This window comes from Neospora caninum, chromosome IX, assembly GCF_000208865.1.
Source record: "Neospora caninum Liverpool complete genome, chromosome IX".
In the NCBI taxonomy this organism is placed as follows: Eukaryota; Apicomplexa; class Conoidasida; order Eucoccidiorida; family Sarcocystidae; genus Neospora; species Neospora caninum.
Window position 1 is genome coordinate 3,119,132 of NC_018390.1, and position 19,532 is coordinate 3,138,663.

Genomic DNA, 19,532 nt, shown 5'->3' on the forward strand with positions numbered 1-19,532 from the left:
CACTCGTGCAATCCATATACCGGTTCCGTGGTAGTTGTTCGAAACCTGTGATACCTTTGTTTGTTCGCACACTATTTGTTGTGCGGGAAGGCTCTCTCCGTTTTCAACGCTGCCGTTGTTTTGCCATATTCCCGTCGGTGTCCATTCCTTACAAAGCTGTGCTCGGGAAAAGCGACCGATTACACTCGCGATCGCATCCGGAGGAGAGATCCAAACTCCAATTTTTGAGTCTAAAATTCCCCGAAGCGCCATGACGTTGCTTTTCCATGCCGCTAACCGCCCCAAACTTTGTCGGGGCCCCTGTCTCCCACCAGCAATTCACCCAGAGCACAGCAATGCTTATACAGTCCACCAACTTGGAGTTAGGCGGTACAAAATCGGACTGCAGACTTTGTCAATTCCCCTTTCTGGCGGGTTTGCCTCCTTCTGAAAGCCATTATTTTTGTGTCCTTGGCGTCGCATGCTCGACTCACCAGGGTTAAGTTGGTTTCGGTCCAGTCAGCTGTCAGCCGGGGCCAGCATGCGAAGCGAGTTAGGTCCATCGGTCTGGAACCGGTTGTCCGGTTCCCTTTGCTCGCTTCAGCACGGAACAATTTTTGTATCCTTTCACAGACAGGCCTGGCAAGGCTCTATACGGAGACAGAGTCTGGTTTTACAGCTCACGTTCTGCTTTCCTCAATCTGGGCCGTCTCTGGAAGCCTTCTGGCCTGGCTGTGTCTTGTCACAAATGAATGCGCTGATACGGTTGCGCTTGTGTGTTATTCGAAGAAAACCCGTCGAAAATTGTCAGGTATTTCGTTCGGGTGATGCCTCATTTCCAAATAACCTTCATGGGAGACGGTGACGCCGCCAATAACTATGAACTAACTTGCCAGAGATAGGGTTTTGTCGTTTGCAAGCAGCCAGCGGCGACGATGTCTACTGAGGGGCCCCCTGCGCGAGGCGGACGGATTTCCTTGCGTACACCTGCAGTAGGGCAGAGTCCGCCTGAAAGTGAAACGGCCTTACGATGTGGATAGATCTCCACACGTTTTGACTCCTCCAGGCCTGAAACGTGCATTTCAGGAAAAAGTCGGCGCCCCCGTCAACCATGCACTTATCCGGGGGAGGCGGGGCAGTCCCCCTCCTCTCGCACGGCGACGCTTCACACGTGCTAGCACGGGGTGAGGAATACCAGCATGACAGAGTCCGTAGAAGGAGACGGACGAATTCTCGTCTCGCTCCCTTGCGTCACCGTCATCATGGCTACTCGATGATTCAACAAACCTGGACGTCGGACTCAAAGCAAGTCCAAGAACTCAACGCAGCCTTGACTGCATCCACCGCAGAAGTTGCTGGTCGCAAGATTCACGCTCTTTCGACCTTGTGGAAGTCACTCGAGGACTATGCTGAACAAGTTCCAAGAGGGAACCTGATTCAAAAACTCCTGGGCAACGGCGCAGAACCCGTTGGGAACGAGACGCCTCCAGGTCGAGGCATGCATCGTCCGCCCGACAGTTTTCTAGTATCCCACGTGGTCGAACCGCGTAGCGCTGAAGGGGCCATGCGAGTACACACTCAGTACTCGGGTGGGACACGTGGGGCTATTCTCCCTTTGGATGACAGCGTCGATAACCTCAGACTGGACACCGCAAACGGTGCGAGCGCCGTCTCAGCTGGGATCGAAAACGCTGAGTATTTTGGACGACGTTTCTTGCCGCGTCAGCGAGCAGCGAGCCTTGTCAGCTCCGGCGCAAGGAAGCAACTCTATGGTCGTCCCGAGGAGCTGACAGGCCACCGCATATTTGTAAACCACAGCACGGTCGATGCAAATACCCGCCGCTGGCTAGGCCAAAATCCTAGCGAAGTGTTTATGCCGTCCGGCGGGGCGCTGAGCGGTCTGACTCTGACGGCCCTCATTTCGAAAAACAACTTATGGTGGGCGGGCATCATTTGTGCTGCAGTAGCGGCGCTGGCCGGGGCACTGGGAGACTGCATCCTTCGTTATTCCTTTGTCAAGGGAAGAGAGTCGCAGGAACGTGCCCCGACAGACACAGCGAAACATAGTCTCCCCCCACCTCTCCACATGAGACCTCTGTGGATCCTCGGGATGTTTCTTAGCGTCATTCTCAATCCTTTCCTGACGCTGGTCTCGTACCGGTTTGCGGCGGTGGTAAGCCAATGGGGGAGGAGATCCCACTTCAAGAAGCTCCACGGGCACATATCGTGACTTCGATGGAGGGCCCTACGTCTACGGGCGCCCATGTGTGTATTTAGTTACGCACAAGCATACACGAATGAACACGCAGAGACGCATGTGTGTCTGCGTATGCATACACGTGTGAATTAATCCATATATGGATACCGTAGATATTTGTATGTGTAAATGTGCACATAAATGCATATATACTATTAGGACGTAGGTTGCATCTGTGCTTTCACATGTATGTTTACACATACGTATTTGTGCATACGCATACGCCTATAGACATGATTGTGTGTACGTGTATGCGGTTGAGTACATGCCGCTCCGCTGATGCACTGTTGCACGGCAATGCATCCATCGCTAGCGTCCAAGTGTGTGTGACTGACAATCTGTCGCGATGGCGCACGAATCTCCTCTCGTTTGTCATTTCAGTCAGTCGTCTCGATGTTCGGCGGTCTTCACACTCTCGGGTAAGCAGAGATCATGGCCGCTTTTCCAGTTTGCCTACATTTATCGCTAGCAGACGTTGACACAGTTGTCTCGTAACGAATGTTTCTGTTCGATTCCATCTTTTTGCAAAAAAGCGCCTGCTCAGATCTCTCAGAGATACGTAGCAACAGAGAACTGAAACGTTCTCACCGACTTTGTCATACCCATGTCGGGATCCAGATGCAAATGTTTGTCACTCATACTCGAGTATGCGGTGTGCTTCTTGCTCCTTCAGGTCTCTCGTTTTCGCACGGATCCTTCTTTCGGAGAAACTAGGTTGGCGAGATGTCGTTGGCGGACTGTTGATTGTCAGCGGCATAACGGAGGTCGTCATTTTCGGGCACAATGCAGACGACAGTCAGGAGTTCATCGTAAACGGAGTTGCGTTCATCATTTTCTGTTGCCTGACCTTCATCGCTATCTTCATCACAGCCGTCATTTCCCATAAGTGAGTGTCGCATTCCGCGTATTCGTTTTTCCAGAGGGTAGCGAGATCCACGTATATGAAGTTGAATCCGCAGTTCAAGTTCATTTTGGAAGAGCACAGGGCAGAAATGGAGGGCGTGAAAATCGGGGCGGGCGCAGACGTGTGTGCCGTTCGTCTCTGACGAAGGAGAAGGCAAACGTCTTGTGATACAATCACCGCTATATACCTTGTGAAATGGAAGCCTACACGCTCCACGGAGTCAAAGTTCGAGTATGGTCTGTGCCTGCAGTACCATCTGTAGTGTGCCTTGTTTCATGTGAACTGTTTTTTTGTCTTTGCAGACTGATTTGTCCTACAAGGCTTCCATCCATAGCAGTATCAATATGTACTGCTTTATTGCCCGGGCTCTTTGGCGCAATCTCCAATATTTGTGGCAAAGGTACAAAGGATTCGCGAAAAAATCGAAAGGCACCGCGCCGTCAACTGCGGGGTGGTCGACGATAGAGCGGACGTTTACTCCCAATCAGGAGACAGCGATTTTTTAAAAACAAACTGTCGAATGAATGATTGTCCATGTGTGTGGACTTGCAGGCACAGTTGTTTTGTGGACGGACGCGTTCCAGAACACGGAACTGTGGACCCGACCTTACACATGGATCTTCGCTGCATTTGCTGCAGCAAGCGCCCTTGGGCAAGTTGTATATCTGTCACTCAGCTTATCCAGATACCCTGCATCATTCATTGGCCCGGTCTACAACGGCATTCTTATCTGTTTGAATAGCGTTGGCGGCATTTGGGTGTTCTCGGTAAGCTACAGAAAGCGTAGAGGCCAGTTTCATCGCTCTTTACACACATGGGTCCACCATTTCGGTTGCCTCCAGGTTCGCAGTCTCTGGGACAGAAAGAGAACAGTTACCTTTGCTCTCGAGCCACTCCCATTGTGGGCGCTGGGAATATGTACGTGAAGAAAAAAAGCTAGGCACAAAGGGAGTACGCGGAGGCTTACAAATTTACCGTACAGTAAATGCCCGTAGCGCATGAATAACCGGTGCGTTTTTTTCAGGAATATACAAATTCGTTGCTGTTATTCCTGCTCGGACTGGCAAGTACTTCTGCGGGAATCTTGATCTCCGCTTATAGCCAAGCAATGAAGGTGAGATACACACAACATGCAAATAGTTAAATGAAACCATTCACGATGCCGTTCTGATGTTGCTTGTACTTCAATACAGCGATATATATACAAAGATGCAAAGAAAGCCAGAGCGAATGGCAACTACCAAGTTTACGTTTTCGATTTTGCCATAGAATACGTAATAAAACGCTCTCCAAAGGAAAAACTAGGATCGCATCTATGGCGTCTAAACGGCATGTTCTTTTCTGCTGTGTCCGCGTTTTACGCGCATATATATATATATATATATATATACATATATATATATATACATATATATATATATATATATATATAGTAATATGCGTGTTATATGTCGCTTTACGTATCTCGTGCTTTAGTTACGAGCAAGCACTCGCATCGTTTTCCTTCCGCCCGGTGGTGCAGAAGGTTGACTCCGCTGCGGCTCCTTGCTGTTTGTGTGTTGCGGTCTCAGCAAGAAACAGTGGAGCCTCTAGTCCAGGGCCAGGAAGCAGCATCTCTCGTGGAGAGTGACGAAGAAAATTCTCAACTGGCTCCGGATGAAATGGAATACTAACGACGCGACAGATGTGGCAAGCGGACTGTCATGACCCCGATGCGGGTGTACGAGTCATCTGTACAGTTTTGTCTCATGGAAAACCGTTATATACACGCCATGGATCCGGTAGCAGGCGGCCCATCCGCTACATCTGGATACGACACGGACAGGTTCCCAGTCTCTTCGGATCCTTACCAGTGCTATGACTTCATTTAGAAACGTGCGTGGAGTGATAACGGCCCGAAGCTTTATGTACTTTCGTGACGGGTCCACAAGGGCAAATGGTTACTCCCAGTAGCCGGCCTAATCTGCTTTTCTGTTGTTTTTGTTCAACGCCTTCCTCCTTGTACAGACAGGGCGGGCACCCTCCGCACGCAGTGTGCGATGTGTCGGTGTCGTGCAACGTGGCGAGTTAACTCTCTTGTTTTTAAAATTACACATCTGTAGCCTGAAGTGTGTAAACGCGGTCGAGCCCCTCGCGCCCGCGCCTCACAGGACTCGTGAATTCCGGCTGTTCTGCTGCCTAGGGTGCCCTAGTGCATTGCGTTCGCAGCCTGAAGACGCGATTTGCGTCGACTACCAAAAACTCTGGATATCCACACACGGCACCCGCTCCTATTTGCATGAAGATGTTTCCGTACATAGGCCCCGCCGCCAGGGAGGCCGGTATCGCCGCAGTTTTAAAATACTACCTGCAAGTTTTGAAAAGAACGTCAGTGAACCTTAGGCAAACCGACACACTGTAACCGCCGTGCGATCTGGTGCACCAAAAACACCACAAACTTTGCCCGATCCCAAGGCGTGTGAAAACGATCAGGCCAGCGCGCGTGGGTGTTGCCCAAATAACATCACGTCCTCTTCTTCCTCGTCATTAAGAAAATCATCGGTCGAGAGCTGCTTGGCGTCCGTTGTGTTCGGTCTCCCAGCCGCCCCCGCGGACGTGTCTGTCCCTCTCGTCCACGCAGCGACGGCGAATCGCGTGCCATCTGGGCCAGGAACTCTGCCGAGTCTTGCAGCGAGGACTGCCGTGAAGGTTCCAATGATAACAGCAATTGGAACACAGACGTAACGATCCTGAATCAAGCGTACTGAAGCGTACATGTCCTCCCGCTCAAAGAGACCGTAGAAGAAGCCAAAGACGCTTCCAAGAAGCAGGGAACCGGCGAGCAGCACACAGACCTGCGCGGAGTTGTGAACGGGCAATGAGGAGGACGGCTCGCCAGGGCGTGCTGCGGTCTCAGAAAAGCATCCGGTGAGTCCGCCGCCGACACGGCAGGCATTTCCGCGGCCTTCCCACCACATAATATCGCAGTAGAAGTTGACAATATCGACGCCCGCAAAGACAAGTAAGAAGCACAATGTATTGCCGAGCAAGCAGTACATGGGGATCTTTAGGACCCAGTTGATGTTTGAGAACCAGGCCTTGTCGACGAAGAGTGCAAAGAGAGCACTGAGGAGAATCATGAACGCAAACCCAAAGAGAAGCTTCCGCGTCTGCATTTGCGTGGAATACATGCGATTTTGCAGAGAGTTGTCCAGGTCTGAGTCCAGCGAATCATCTTCATCGGCAAATCCAAGGGCCGGCGGGGGCACAGGCGGCTGGATGGCAAGGGCACGTTGGATAACCAGCCCCGCAATCGAAGCGAGAAGAATCGCAAAGAACATGGAGAAAAACGGACTAAAGGTCAGTTCCAGAAGGAGGTGAGTCACCAAGAAAGAAGCCAAACCGCCAAACAATCCACCGAGCACTGCCGCCTTGAAGTCCGCCGCGCGGAAAGGCGCAAGGCACAAAGCTTTGACAGACGGAGTGATCTTTTCCATCCTGACTACACGCGCGCTAACACCAGTCTCTGTGTACTTTAAAACGATAGCGCCCCCCCCCTTGTGAAGACACAGCTGACACACAGGACGCAAACAAGGTGTGAAAACACGTCAAAACCGAAAGACGGAGCAGCGTAGACAGATCTCTCAAAGAGAGGTTTCCCTCATGCATTGCACTCTTCCCAAGTCACTCACTCACACAGCAGGTCAATGTGTGTACGTACACTGCAAAAATACCTACGAACGAAGACTAGAGAATACTTGCACACGACTTTCTACAGTTCACAGGGTAGTGCCTTTCTAAAAGTGGACACTCTGTTCGGGAAGGAAATCGACTGTTCTCCCTCAGCGGCGAAGCCGAACTGGTCTGGTTTCGTGTTTACAACACAGGCTCTGCTGGATTTATGAATGTATAGAGGCGGCCCATGTCCACATGCCGTTCACCCACAGATGTGGTAGTGGTTCCCAGCATGCGTGCACGAGATCAAGCATCGGGCAAAAAAAGCGACTAGTTTGGCCGTACGGAAAAGAGAAACTCGTCGATTCGCAAGTTCCCTGCTGGCCGGCTGGGACCTACGGAATCCGTGAAGTCTTGACAAGTGCCCCGAAAGGTTTTATTCCTCGCATAGGTTGAGATTCTGCAAACTAACGGCGGCGGAAAGCAGACGCATTTTACGAGCACAAAAAATGCCTCTGGTCACCTAGCACCACCGCCGAGTCGGTACGTTAAAGGGGGCAAGACTGTACCGCCAGTAGAGAAATCCTCTTCAGTTTTGCTAAGGCGTTGGAAACGCATTAGACACAGAGCGCTTCGGCGCCGGTTCTACAAGCACTGGAAAAAGGGCCAGTACCCTCGTGAAAAGCGTCGTTTCTTACGTTTCAGTCGTCTGAATGCCCCTGGGGAGCAGTGCCGTGGAAACGGAACCCTTCAAGCCACTCGTGCGAAAAGTTTCCGCTAGTTTCCAAGCGTCAATCTCATTACCCTTGTAGCTAGCGACACACACTGTGCCGTCGCCAGCCGTGTCTATGATTCCCCTATTGAAGGCGGGGGGCGGGGGGGTGGGGGGAGGAGCTGCTTATCTGTGGTGTTTTTCTTTTCAAGCTTTGCAGCTTATTCGTTTTGGCGAACAGGATCCGCCTTTTCTGCAGGCCTGCCGACTGCTGTTTTTCACCAAACAAACAAACCCTTTCTTTCATTATCTGTCGCCGGCCTTGCTAGGGGGCGCTCGTGACGACGGGTTTTGTCGGCCACCATGCGTCGACGGCACACCAAGAAGCCTTTCCTGTCGCCCGAGGTGGTATAGCACAGCAAGGGGACCGATGAAGCTGACGGTCGAAACCTATAGCGGTTGCCAGCGAAAAGCAAAACTCTGCAAAATCCCTTTTATTCCGCGGCGTTTAGGGCTGTCCAGAAATTAGGTAGCTGCAAGGCGCAGTCACGGCAGCTCTCACGTGCGAATATGTCTACTCGAAATAAAAATGTACGAGGGGGGGTGGTTACGAAGATCGTAGTCTGAAACGTGGGCGGCCTCTGTCATCACGAAGAATAACCGACGGTACGGGCTCCGTGCTGGGGGACCTCTTCCGGGAATTGGAATCTGTAACCCACCGCGGCTTTAAAAGCCTTGAATATCCATCATTCCTGCGGGGCCCACAGTCGCGTTTCAGCGTGTCGCTACGCGGAAAACCGTTTTTTCAAAGGCCACATACCCCCAGACACAGGGATCTCTTCTGTTTCACTGACCGTGGATGTGTTAGGGCGGTTCCTATTCTCTCCTGGCTGTAATTCTGAGAGGTGCACAGGCACGCTGTGCGGTCTAACCTTGTGGGGGCTGGGCGCACGTTTCTCCGGCCAAATGTCTCTTTTTCACACAGTGGACAGACTGGCGCAGTGCATCCAATACCCAGAAATCTTTCAGTTGAAAGAAAAGTTGAAGGGGTGGGCACGAACACAGAAACAAACGACAGAAGCTCTGAAAAGCAGCTGCACAGAAACTTGAGGTCCCTCGGTGTCACGTGAGTGTGTAACGGCCCGCCGCGAATTTCTCTTCCGGGAAAAAGGCGGCACACACCACGCGGTTCGAGTCAAATCTCCTTCCATTCAACATGAGTTGAGCCTTCCGCGCGGCGGTGACGTCGCTATATCTCAAGAAGACCTGAAGAAAAACAAACAAACGGACTCGCCATCAGCCCGCCGAGGCGCCGCCGCGCCGTCCAGTGCGCCCCGCCCGTTTTTAACACCCACAGCAGCCACCATCACTTTCGATACAGTACACGTTTATGCTTTTGAAAATCACACGAAGCACGTGCACCACGTCACCAGCTCCGTTAGAATAGGAGCCGTTGTGGCTACAGGACTTGTGTTTTGCGTCAGGTGTAATCCGATTGGCACTGCATATGTTTGCAAAAGGGGAACTGCTCGCAGCCTTACCTTCCCAACCCCTTCTCGGTAGGACAGATCTTCGTTAGGCTTCGGCACAAGCACTTCCTCAAGAGCCCCGTGCTTCTCGGCTTCCTGTTTTATATCGTCGCAGATGGCCTCATATTCTTTTGGGTCAATCTGCGAAATGAAAACCCCACAACGTACGAAAAAGCCTTCCGACGGTTAGAATTCAAGGCGTTGCCGTGCGCGTCTGAGAGAAGTGACACACTCAGTGAATGCACGGCGCCTGTGCCGTTCGCTGCTTTTGTTGCGAAGCAGCACGTCGCTCCCACTGGACGGAGCCGCTGCGTGAGTTGCTCCAGCCTTACGAGGTCTTCCTGGTAAACACAGTTCAAAAGTTGGACCACCTTCGAAGGGCGTTCGCCAATTTTCCGCGCTGCTTGGACCTGCGCGGCAAGCACAGCCGCAAGAAACATTCCCTGGCTCCAGCCGGTCGGCCAGCTGGAAACTCGGAGTGCACACCCTTGAACCGCCAACCAAAATTGCAGCACAAATCGACGACGACCACAAGAAACCACGCACCGAAGCGAAGGCAGCACAGGCGGCGTGGACTGAATCACGTGGAGGTGCTGTCGGTGCACAAGGTGCGCATGCAAAACGGAGGGACGTCACGCCACCCTAGAAATTTTGTGGTACAGTGCCCAGTGCAACGCGAGATTGTCGATCGGTCCTAAACTCGATTCATCCCACCTGAACTGCGACGAGAGGATCGGAGAGAAGCTTCTGCGTCATCGAGTTGGGCAAACTGGTGACCGTCATCGTCCGATTCGTGTCTCGAGTCACGACGGGTCCTGAAAAATTCGCGCGTTGTACACTGAGCATGTTGGCACCGCAGACGAAGCCGTTCAGAGCCTGAGAAATCAGACAAGGAGAAACCGGGGAGATCGAAAGAAGAGCAAACGAGCGGCAACCGATGGGCGACACAAAACTCCGAAAGAGCCCCGCTGTACGAGTAACCAGGAAACCAGAAACCGTCAAGTGCGTCGCGAAATCAACTAGCAAACAGGATACACGCACGGCCGTTGCAAATCGAAGAGCGCTGTTGCTGTCAAAGATAAGCGGGTATGCCCAAGCAAAGACGTCAACGAATATGTGTGGCAAAGCACCTTGAGTCTCCCACCTGATTCGATTCCTTCCCGGAAATCGGGTGTGGGGAAACCTACGAGGATTGCCTGATCCGTCACTTCCGGGTCTTCATACTCGAAGAAACCGTAGCCCTTGTGCTGCCCAGTCTGCACGTTTCTGATCAAGTTCAGCACTCGCAGCGTCCCAAACTGCTCCAAGAGGTCGCGGACCTGCGGGTGCGATGCCAAGAAAGAGCGCATTTGAGACCAGGTGACATCCGATCCTGAAGATCGACATCGAGTTGCGAGCACACACCGTAGACATGTACCGCTCTGGACGAAGCCTCGAAACGCCTTCCCCTCGACAAAACGCGCCTTCGGGACGCATTGCCGCCTTACGGCTGCAGCAACTGAAGCCTTCGTCGTGGCGCTGGCCGCCGCTCACGTGTGTTCCTTTGACCACAGGCCCTGCCCTACACTCGGCGCCTCTCACGCGTGGGCGTTTTCGACAAATCCAGACGACTACGCAGTTTACGTCAGAGGGCCTCTATGTGCAAGAAATGCCCTTCATGATCTACAGAACGAGGTCTGTGCTCGCATCTTCAGCCGATGAAGAGAGCCCTACAGGACATATAAATACGTACACGCGCACGTCCGTCGTCCGTGCCACGGCTCTGTAGACAACTAACGCCACCGCACATCCGGCTCTTTCGCTTCCAGTTCGCGTTTTCCTTTGCTGGAAAGGTAAACAGTACCTGCTCTTCCCCCATCTCGGGAGGAAGGTTCTGGATATAAATCTTGTTGTCTGGGCCTGTTTCCGGGCGAGACGGCTTCTCTCTCTTCTCCTCCCTTTTGATCCTGCACCAACGGAGAGACGCCACTCTCGAGAAGATGCGCCTCACCCCACTCCCAGTGGACGTACAGTGAGCGAGGCGATAGGCGAGTAAAGGTGCCCACAACGCTCGGCATGAGTGTCTGGTGGCTGACGCCGTTTTGGTTGACACGCATATGCGAGCTCAGCGCACTCAAAACAGAGCAGTCCGTTGCACGGGATACGAATTGACTTGGTCCTCCCTAAAAGCGCCTCGTTTGACTCTGTGCCACAACGGCTCGCGGCTCCCGCCTACCTCCCACCACCTGCGTCTGCTTTTCAGTAAAACGCCAAACTCACTTCTTCGCGTCGTCCAGAAGAGGAATGTGAGCCTGGTGTGCGGGGTCGCCTCCTGGTGGTGCCACGTAATCATGTGGCCTTCCCACGCGTAAAGAGAAACCGTTGTACGTGATACCTACAAAAACACAGCCACACGACAAAAGAGTCCCGACGGTCTGCTTGTTCGAGAACGCTTCGTCGAAGCCAGGCATCCGAACGAGACACGATTGAAACGCGAATCTGCTGAAAACGACACCCGGTGGGCGCAAGGTTCTAAAGTCGTGTAAGGAAGACTTGCCGTCGAGTTTGACGCAGAGAATGGCGTATTGCTCGCTTCTCAGCTCAATGAAACAGAATCGGGAGGACTCGTTGAAGACTTCGCAGCGTTCAACCGGGAGGAGTTTCTCTCCGTGCGTGGCTTCGTCCTCTTTGACGAAGCCTGTCTGTGCATTGACGGCCAGAAGGGCGCCATTGAAGAAGCCGACAACGTCCGGCTGAGTTGACCCTGGAAAGAACAGCGGAAACCCCAGTGAGGACATCAGCAACGCCTGGTGTCTCTCCACCCCGCTGGCAGGTTCTCTTGGGTTTGGCCGGTGAACGTCCTCGCACAAGGCGGCCGCCGCGAGCGGCTTCGCGACATGTAGCCGAAACAAAGGGGTTCTGGGCATTTGGGATCTTGAACGTCAGACAGATGCCCGCACAGCGGCTCTGGAACGCTTGAAGGAATTGTGCCATTACCGCACCAGCCCGTGTCAGTGATAATTTTATCCCTACGTGTGCGCTCACAAGCAATTCCACCAGCCACGCATGATCTACCGCGGTATGGACACCCGAAAGTCTGCAATTCGCCGCGGGGGTCGAACGCTCAGATGCGGTTTCGTCCCTTACCAGGAGGAAGGTTGCCGACATAAAGACGTCTATGTTTGCGGTCAAATTCTGCGTCGTATCCTCGCCCGGATCCGAGGCTCTGCGCTGCAGCCATCGCATGCTGAAGCGCATGCGCGCCGGATGCGGGAGCCCCGCCGACAGCAGGGGGAGGAGGAGCCGCCGGAGGGGGCGGCTGCAGGCGGCTATTCAGGGTGTTGCTGATGGCCGTCGCGGCAGCTGCCTGGTCTTGAGCCGCCCCGAGGACAAGAGGCGTCGAGTACACCGTAGGCGTGTCTTTCACAGTAGGCATGACAAACCCGAGCGAAGCGCACGTCGTCGCCGTGGAACTCGTTGCCGGTGAGGCAGAAGAAGAGGCAGCGGCGGATGGCGAAACCTTGCTATCCCACTTGCTTCTCCGCATTTTCTGGCGTTCGTTGCTACCGGACCTGGGAGACACGCATGCCGCAGACGCCCGGGTCCCGACTGTGAGTTCCATCGCGGGCTGACGAGTAGTGGAAAAAAGTGGACACCGCCCCTCGCAAAGTACACGAGACATGCGAACCTCCTGAGAGCTGAAACGCTGCTTCAGGACGGACGCAGAGACCAGGGCGGGCGACCAGCGTTCCACATTCGCTGTCCACAAAGACACTCGGGCACTGAACGCGTTTGGAGAGAAAGACTTCCCCACCACGAGCAGTTAAAATCCGAGGAATAACCTCTATCGCGCAGCGTAACAAGGGGACAACGAGGACAGAACTCGTCCGTGCCACTACGGCGGAAGCGCATGAGGCGGGGTTTTAGAAGACTCGAGAGACTCCACCTCCGAACGAGTGTAACAGTATATAAGGTGCCCGAGGCCTTACTGTCTTCCCTCCCTCACTCTTCATCGTCTCTACGCCCTCTTGGTCTCGAACGGTTGTCTGAATCATATATGCATATGTTTTTGTGTACAGATAGGGGATGAGCGTGTGCCGAGGCGTCCACGTACGTTTTGGCAGTGAACAGCTTTTGGCCGTTGTCTACGGCATCACTATGATGTTCCGGCAATGGAAAAGTTCCGCGTCCCTGCTCTCCTTGTATTCTTCTATAGTGGCGTGGTATATCGCTTGGTACGACTTCCTAGGCACAAGAGTGTCGCCTTTTCAGCTTTGCAACGCCTGGGCAGTCACAAAGAGAGGGTCGCTTGAAAAACACACCTGGAGCCTAACTCACCTGCTGCGTCTCCGTCGCCCCGAATCCGGTGTTTGAGAGCGCCGTCGGGATTTCGAGTCCTTTTTTTCCGTGCTCGCGCTTCGTCCATTGCTCTGGCCAACGCTGCCCGAGCGACTGCGAGACCGCCTCCCCCGCGACCCTCCACCGGCAGAATCCATGATCTTTTTCAGTGCTCCCCTGGTAGCAAACGGGACTTCAGCTGGACGACAAAAGTGTCTCACAAAATGCTCAGTCCTTCGCTTTATTCAAGCTGAAAGAAAGAAACGTTAACGGAAGCGCGGGCTGCGAGAGCCCGCCACGAAGAAGTTCACCGCGGCGCCGAGACAGCGGTTCCCCTGGGAGTGGGAGGACCGCAACACCGGAGTTCTATGCAGTTGTAAACGCTAACAAACGAAAAGACTGTGGAAAAGGAAAAAGGTCCCCACCGATAGGAACGGTTCCCAATCACATGAAGACGCTGCTTCACCTCAAACCACCTTACATGCCTGTCTGAGTCTGGTGACACCTGACAGCATTAAGACGGCAAACGGGACCATAGCTCGAATATGAAGAACAGTTCGCCACCCCCTGTCCTCGGGGGATCCCGACTTCACGTGGAAAAATAGAGATGCCACAAAGGAGTGCTTTGATGCACTCGCCACTGCATGCTAATTTGTCACGCGGAAAAAACTGGGCGTCAGATGCCCGTGTGCATGCATTGTGCAGACGAGTGCGCCGAGCCACAAGGCCTGCTAACTTTAAACACGTGGAAGGTCCTCTCAGTCACTTCGCCCAGAAGAGATGGGATATTGAACCAACTGCGCAATCTGTTTTGTCGTCTTTTGGGCGCAAGGACAAACGCAGCAACTGTCATGCCCGGAGCCGTTCGCCCCGACAAACAGGGGACGGTCCTTTCGTCAGTGTTCATGGCGAAGACCATGGACGACTGTCCGGAGGAACGCGGCAAGCTTGGCCTGCTTTGAAAAAATAGCGTTTCGTGTTTGTCTCCAGAGAGTGTGTTGCGTTGCGTGAGTGAAAGTGTGCCCCACGGGAAGCAATGCCTCGTTAAGCCCGTGATTCGCGGGATAGCTCGCCTCTATATAGCTGATTATGCAACGGCACCTTTCCTCTCGATGACCAATCATATGGTCCCACAGACATAATATCTGGCCCCCTACTGTCTTTCACCCATCTGTTAAGGATGGCGAAGGCTGCACATCTGGGGACTGTTCTAGTCTCCAGTTTCACCTGTCTAGTGACTGGTTATGTCTTGTGGAACACCAACTGGTCTCGTTGGGCAAGACGATTGAGAGCAGCATGCGCGCGACTCCTATCCCAGCATTGCCCTTTAGTCGACAGTTTGAACGACAACGTGGAAGGTGAACCGACTGAGGAGTTGCCCCAGACTTTTAGTGAGGCGACATCGTGGGTAGCTTCACATGGAAAAGGCTGTCCAGTTGAGGATCAGCTGCAACTCTATGGTAAGAGACCAGCACCCTGTTTCTTTGGCTGTGTGTCGTTGCCGGGATCACAGTTAACTGAGCAAGCTGGAGCATTTTTCTAGAAAAAATACTCCTTCATGTTGGTTCTGTGTGGCACAGTCGCGCCTGAAGTGTTTGCGTGAAGGATAATCCTTTGCCTTCAGGCTTCTACAAACAAGCTACCGTGGGAGATTGCGCGGACTCCGAACCGTCCATGTTGGAGCTTGCTCGACATGCCAAATGGTACCGCCTACTTCTGTAAAAGTGTATTGCACAAATGCCGTGCGTCGGCTTAAGCAGTAGTTTTTCCTAGTGATCGAAGAGGCCCGATTCTTCTCCATGTTTGTTGCTCAGGAACGCATGGCGCCAGTGCGCAGGAATGGAGCCGGAACAAGCAAGAGAGGCTTACATCGCTTTTGTCAAGGGTATCGTCGCAGCTAGAGCATCGACATCAAGCACGGGACAACAAAAGATGCCTCCAAGCGGCATGCCGGTAAGGATCCGCAGCAGTAACTGTCTGTTGCGTCGAGCGCGGACATAAAGCATCCTTCTGACTCTCACTCTTGGAGCTCCTGTGTGTGTCCGTGCAGACTGGAAGGCCTCAAAGCTCTCTGAGGCATATCGAGCAACGACACGAGAAGGAACTGTAAGCCACAGTTTGTTAATACATTGGAAGGCACGCTTTTATGTCTCGGCGCAATAAGCCGTCATGTCGCTCTACATACTGCTAGCTGACGGAAAACCCGAGTTGCCTCGGTCAAAATCATCGAGTGAGCTTATGCTTTACACCGTATTTTTACATGTCACAACGTCCGTGACACTGGGTTACTTTTTGTACGGCTGCTTCGGTCCGCAGGTCAAAGGTAGACCTCTTTTTCAGGCACGCGGCAAACGGCGACTTGAAGTCCCTCGTCGAAGACCTCAGAAGTATGTCGTTCTCAAATAAGGCGCGATAAATCTCAGGCTCTCTTGCGAAGGAACAGGCTACGATTGCATCCTTTTTCTGTGTCTATCACCAGGTGATCCGGCGCTGGTGAATGCAAGAAATGACGACGATATGACAGCGTTGCATTTGGCAGCGGACAGGTACGTCTCCCATGCTGACAGACAATGGCAGTAGCCGATGATTTCGAAGACGTTGACAGTTTTGTCACCCACGTGCTTTGTCTTTCGCCTACAGGGGTCATGTTGAGGTTATTGAATTACTCCTCGAAAAAGGTAAGGGGAGCACACGCAGCCGCAAAGCGACTCGGGGATCAGGACAGTAGCCCTTGAGAGGCGGCTAGGTGGACTGATCTAATACGAGTTAAGCTGCTACCTGTATGTGATATTTTTAGGCGCTGATGTAAACGTCCAGGACAACTCTGGGGAAACCCCTCTACATGTGGCGGTTGTGGCCGAGAACTTGAATGTCATATTACTCCTTCTGAAGAAAAATGCTGATATCTCTCTGCGAAGTCACGAAGGCGAGACAGTGTTCGATGTGGCAAACCAGACAGGCAACTCTGAACTGTTACAGATTATCACCGCCTCAAAACCTACGTGATTAGGACTGGAACTCGATGTCAGTGTGCAATGCACTGTTGGCTTATGTCGCCGTTTGGGGGCGAAGAAAATGTATGACGGTACAACGGATACTTGTGCGGGATTGACAAATATTCCAGGCGAACACCCGACGCATTTTCACATGGTTTCTAGATAAGTAGTTAGGACTTGGCACCATCTTCGGATGAAACTATGACGTAGAAAAGATGCAGCGACTGTTGTTTTAGCGAAGATAAATGGCAACGTCGTCAACTCCCCAAGATGCAGTACATGGGTTTGCGCCGTCCCTAAACGTGCTGTCGCGACAAGCACATTGAACGCTCGGTGTAAGACGATGCTCGGTGGCGCTATCTTCTTACCTTCCGAAGGTAATGGCCAAAAACGGGGCAGAATGGGGCACCGCTACTTCGAGTGATTTCTGCATTGTAGATTGGACAGCATGTGAGCAGGTTCGGAGGCAGGTATGTGAACGGGAACTTACCGACAGGGTATCTGGGTAAGAGTGGCCACACGCATCAACACCTCGGCTTGCGCAGTCCTGGAAAAAACAGCAAGGTACCATTAACTCTCTCAAGCCTGGGTGACGTCGATCCTGCATACCTGTGGAAAACCCTGTTTGGAGTGAGGGCGCAACTGGCGTTCATACAGGTTCTTTGACAGTCTGTTTCTTCAACTTGCCTTCGGACACCAGTTTTGCGACGCTGAAAAAGGGGCACCTTCTGAACCGTTGTGGCTTTGAAGGGGAAAATCGTCGTACCTGTCCAAACGATCGTGTTCCCAAGCTTCATGTGCAAATTTTGGCCTGCGATTAAGAGTTGCGTGAAGCACGTTTTGCCATGGAACAGTCCAGCGCACACACCGGTCCACTGGTCGAAGAAATGAACGCGAGCCTTGATTTTCATTTCAGAATGCCGAGGAATATTCAGATACGTGCCAGTTGCTTTGTTTGCTGCAAACTTGCTGACACACGCTGACGAACATGGTGCTGGCCTGAAGAGAATCAGTTGATAACGTACCAGGGCCCCCCCAGGAAGCTATCTCCATTCGTGCCACAGGTGCTGAATTCCTAATTAAACCTTCAGATTTTGTTTCCGTGACATGACTCGGGTGCGCTGACTGACCTGAGGTGTCCAGAATCCTTCGAGAGGAAAGGTGTCGAAAGTGTTGAGACTCCATAGCCACCTGTACGCCATCGTGGCCCAAGAACGTCTGCGCCGCCTCAATCGAATTACCATTCAGAATTGCCATTTGAGGTTACAGGCCCGTTTAGAGCGATGCTGTTGTCGACAGCGGTGTGGCTTCCAAAGCTCAGAGTATCCGTGGCATCATCCACACTCATGAGGCTCGCACGAGAACCGGACATGAAGAGAATGTTGTTGTCAGCGGTCATTTTTACTGGTCCTGCATAGCGAAGGCAACGTGGGCCGAGCAACTGGGAAATATGTGTAGACGAACCTGCCTCCTTCCTGTCAAACAATATTGTTGTTGCCTGAAGTTGAACACCGGTTCCGAACATGTCAACATCGATCTCGGGCAGTTTGAATTTTGGCGCCTCGATGACAGTTTCTGGAGTTACAGCAGGCGCCGCCTCCTGCTCCTCCTTTGCGAAGGGCTCCAGAACAACGCCTTCGACATTTGCCGAGGTGACCTGGCAGTGCACGGAACTCGCTAAGGAAGAAAGTACAGTCGCAAAAAGAATTCGCTTCCCCATTTCGAAAGAGCAGGATGCGACTACTTTGGGGCAAACCACAAATTTGATTTTATGGTGGAGAGAAGACGCGGGCTGCTGTACGCACGCTGTAACTACAGTATCTCCATGTCGACACGACGTCCGTGACCCTATTCGGTACCCCCCGAAGCTCTGTATGTATCATTCTTCCTATTATCGTTGTCAGGAAGTTGCCGGACTCATTTGTTTGAGGTGCGTTAAAATCGGATGTTGCATCCAGGGCCATTGTCGTTTCCCTGCAAGCCATGGAGCACGTGTCGTCCTACGAGGTTTCCACGAGACCAAGAACCCCGGCCCGTCATGCGTTCTACGATAGTGTCTGAACAGCCTGTTCAAAAATGGTAGCCGATTAACTTGCCCCGCGTGCACGAGTTTCTTGCTGGGGAGGATCATTTCTCGCTCTCAGCTGCAACGCATACTGCTCTCTCTCGGGGCGTCTTCTGACGCCAGTTTGAATGAAAACGAATGCTCTTGTGCTGTCACACGCCGGCATCAGGCGCGGTAGGGGTTGGCCAACTACGGCGAAACTCGTCGTGCGCTGATACATGGCTCTTCCCTGTGCCCTAAGCTTCGACAGACCAGCGGTTAGGCGGATTTCACTTTCGCCAAGCGGGATACACCCCCGGTCATCTACGACGTTGGTTCACCGTCCGTTCGTATATACGCTGTAACAGTTTCGCTGCTGTCTGCTCGTCATTTCTTAGCAACTGAGATGCTGGCAGCCGGGACGCCCTCTGCGCCCTTGTGAGGCACCGCAAACCCCAGATGGCTCCGTTATTGCGCACCGCTGTTAAGAAAAACATGTCTACTGCACTGAAGGGACCACCGTTTCCCTTATTGCACTGCGTCTCGCTCATACGCAAAATCGGACCAAGCACAAACGACTACATGGTTTCCGGACGGCGAGTGCCGTAATATGTTTCCGATGTTCTTGTTCTCTTTGCCACTACTTCGGATCCACGTTCTTGGGCGGCTTCCCGCCTGGCACTGGTCGTGCTGCTGACGAGGTCGTGCGTTCGGCCCCTGCCGCTAGCTATCTTTGCAATATGGTTTGAATGTTGCTTTTACGTATACGTGTGCACGGGGCCGTTGTACACGAAACCTCCGATTGCACGTATCCTCTCCAACACTGCCTGCCCACAAGATTCATGTTGCCTGCATATTTCATAGCTGCGGTCATCTCCAGTACGCTTGAGGACGCAATGTCTGCGTTTACTCTGTTTGAAGTACGTATTTCCGCATTGCTTATCATTGCCAAAGTCTGAAATAAACTGGATCAACATCAACTTGGTTGAGGCTGAGAACGGACCGTATGGAAGAGTTTCACGGTAGCGACACTCAGAATGTGTGCCCCTAGCCACCCGAACACAAACGATTTGACTAGTAGCTTGCTGAATGGGTTGTTGGTATGTTAGGGTCGTCCACGCGTAAGTACGGCTCGCACAT

General features: G+C 52.7%; 2 protein-coding genes across 2 annotated transcripts; one reads left to right on the forward strand and one right to left on the reverse strand.

Moving 5' to 3' along the window:
* Positions 1-1,252: 1,252 nt before the first annotated feature.
* NCLIV_042260 (conserved hypothetical protein) lies at positions 1,253-4,813 on the forward strand (the record flags this gene model as incomplete). The annotated part of the gene is made up of 6 exons (XM_003881135.1): positions 1,253-2,152; positions 2,618-2,655; positions 2,910-3,122; positions 3,817-3,907; positions 4,165-4,254; positions 4,712-4,813. The coding sequence occupies 6 exons, from the start codon at positions 1,253-1,255 to the stop codon at positions 4,811-4,813; spliced, it is 1,434 nt and encodes a 477-aa protein (XP_003881184.1).
* A 4,096-nt stretch (positions 4,814-8,909) lies between these two features.
* On the reverse strand, positions 8,910-13,510 carry NCLIV_042261 (uncharacterized protein; the record flags this gene model as incomplete). The annotated part of the gene is made up of 8 exons (XM_003881136.1): positions 8,910-9,176; positions 9,750-9,911; positions 10,260-10,354; positions 10,874-10,981; positions 11,295-11,409; positions 11,585-11,778; positions 12,162-12,577; positions 13,353-13,510. 8 exons carry the CDS (start codon positions 13,508-13,510, stop codon positions 8,910-8,912), a joined length of 1,515 nt encoding a protein of 504 aa, XP_003881185.1.
* Between the last annotated feature and the right edge of the window lie 6,022 nt (positions 13,511-19,532).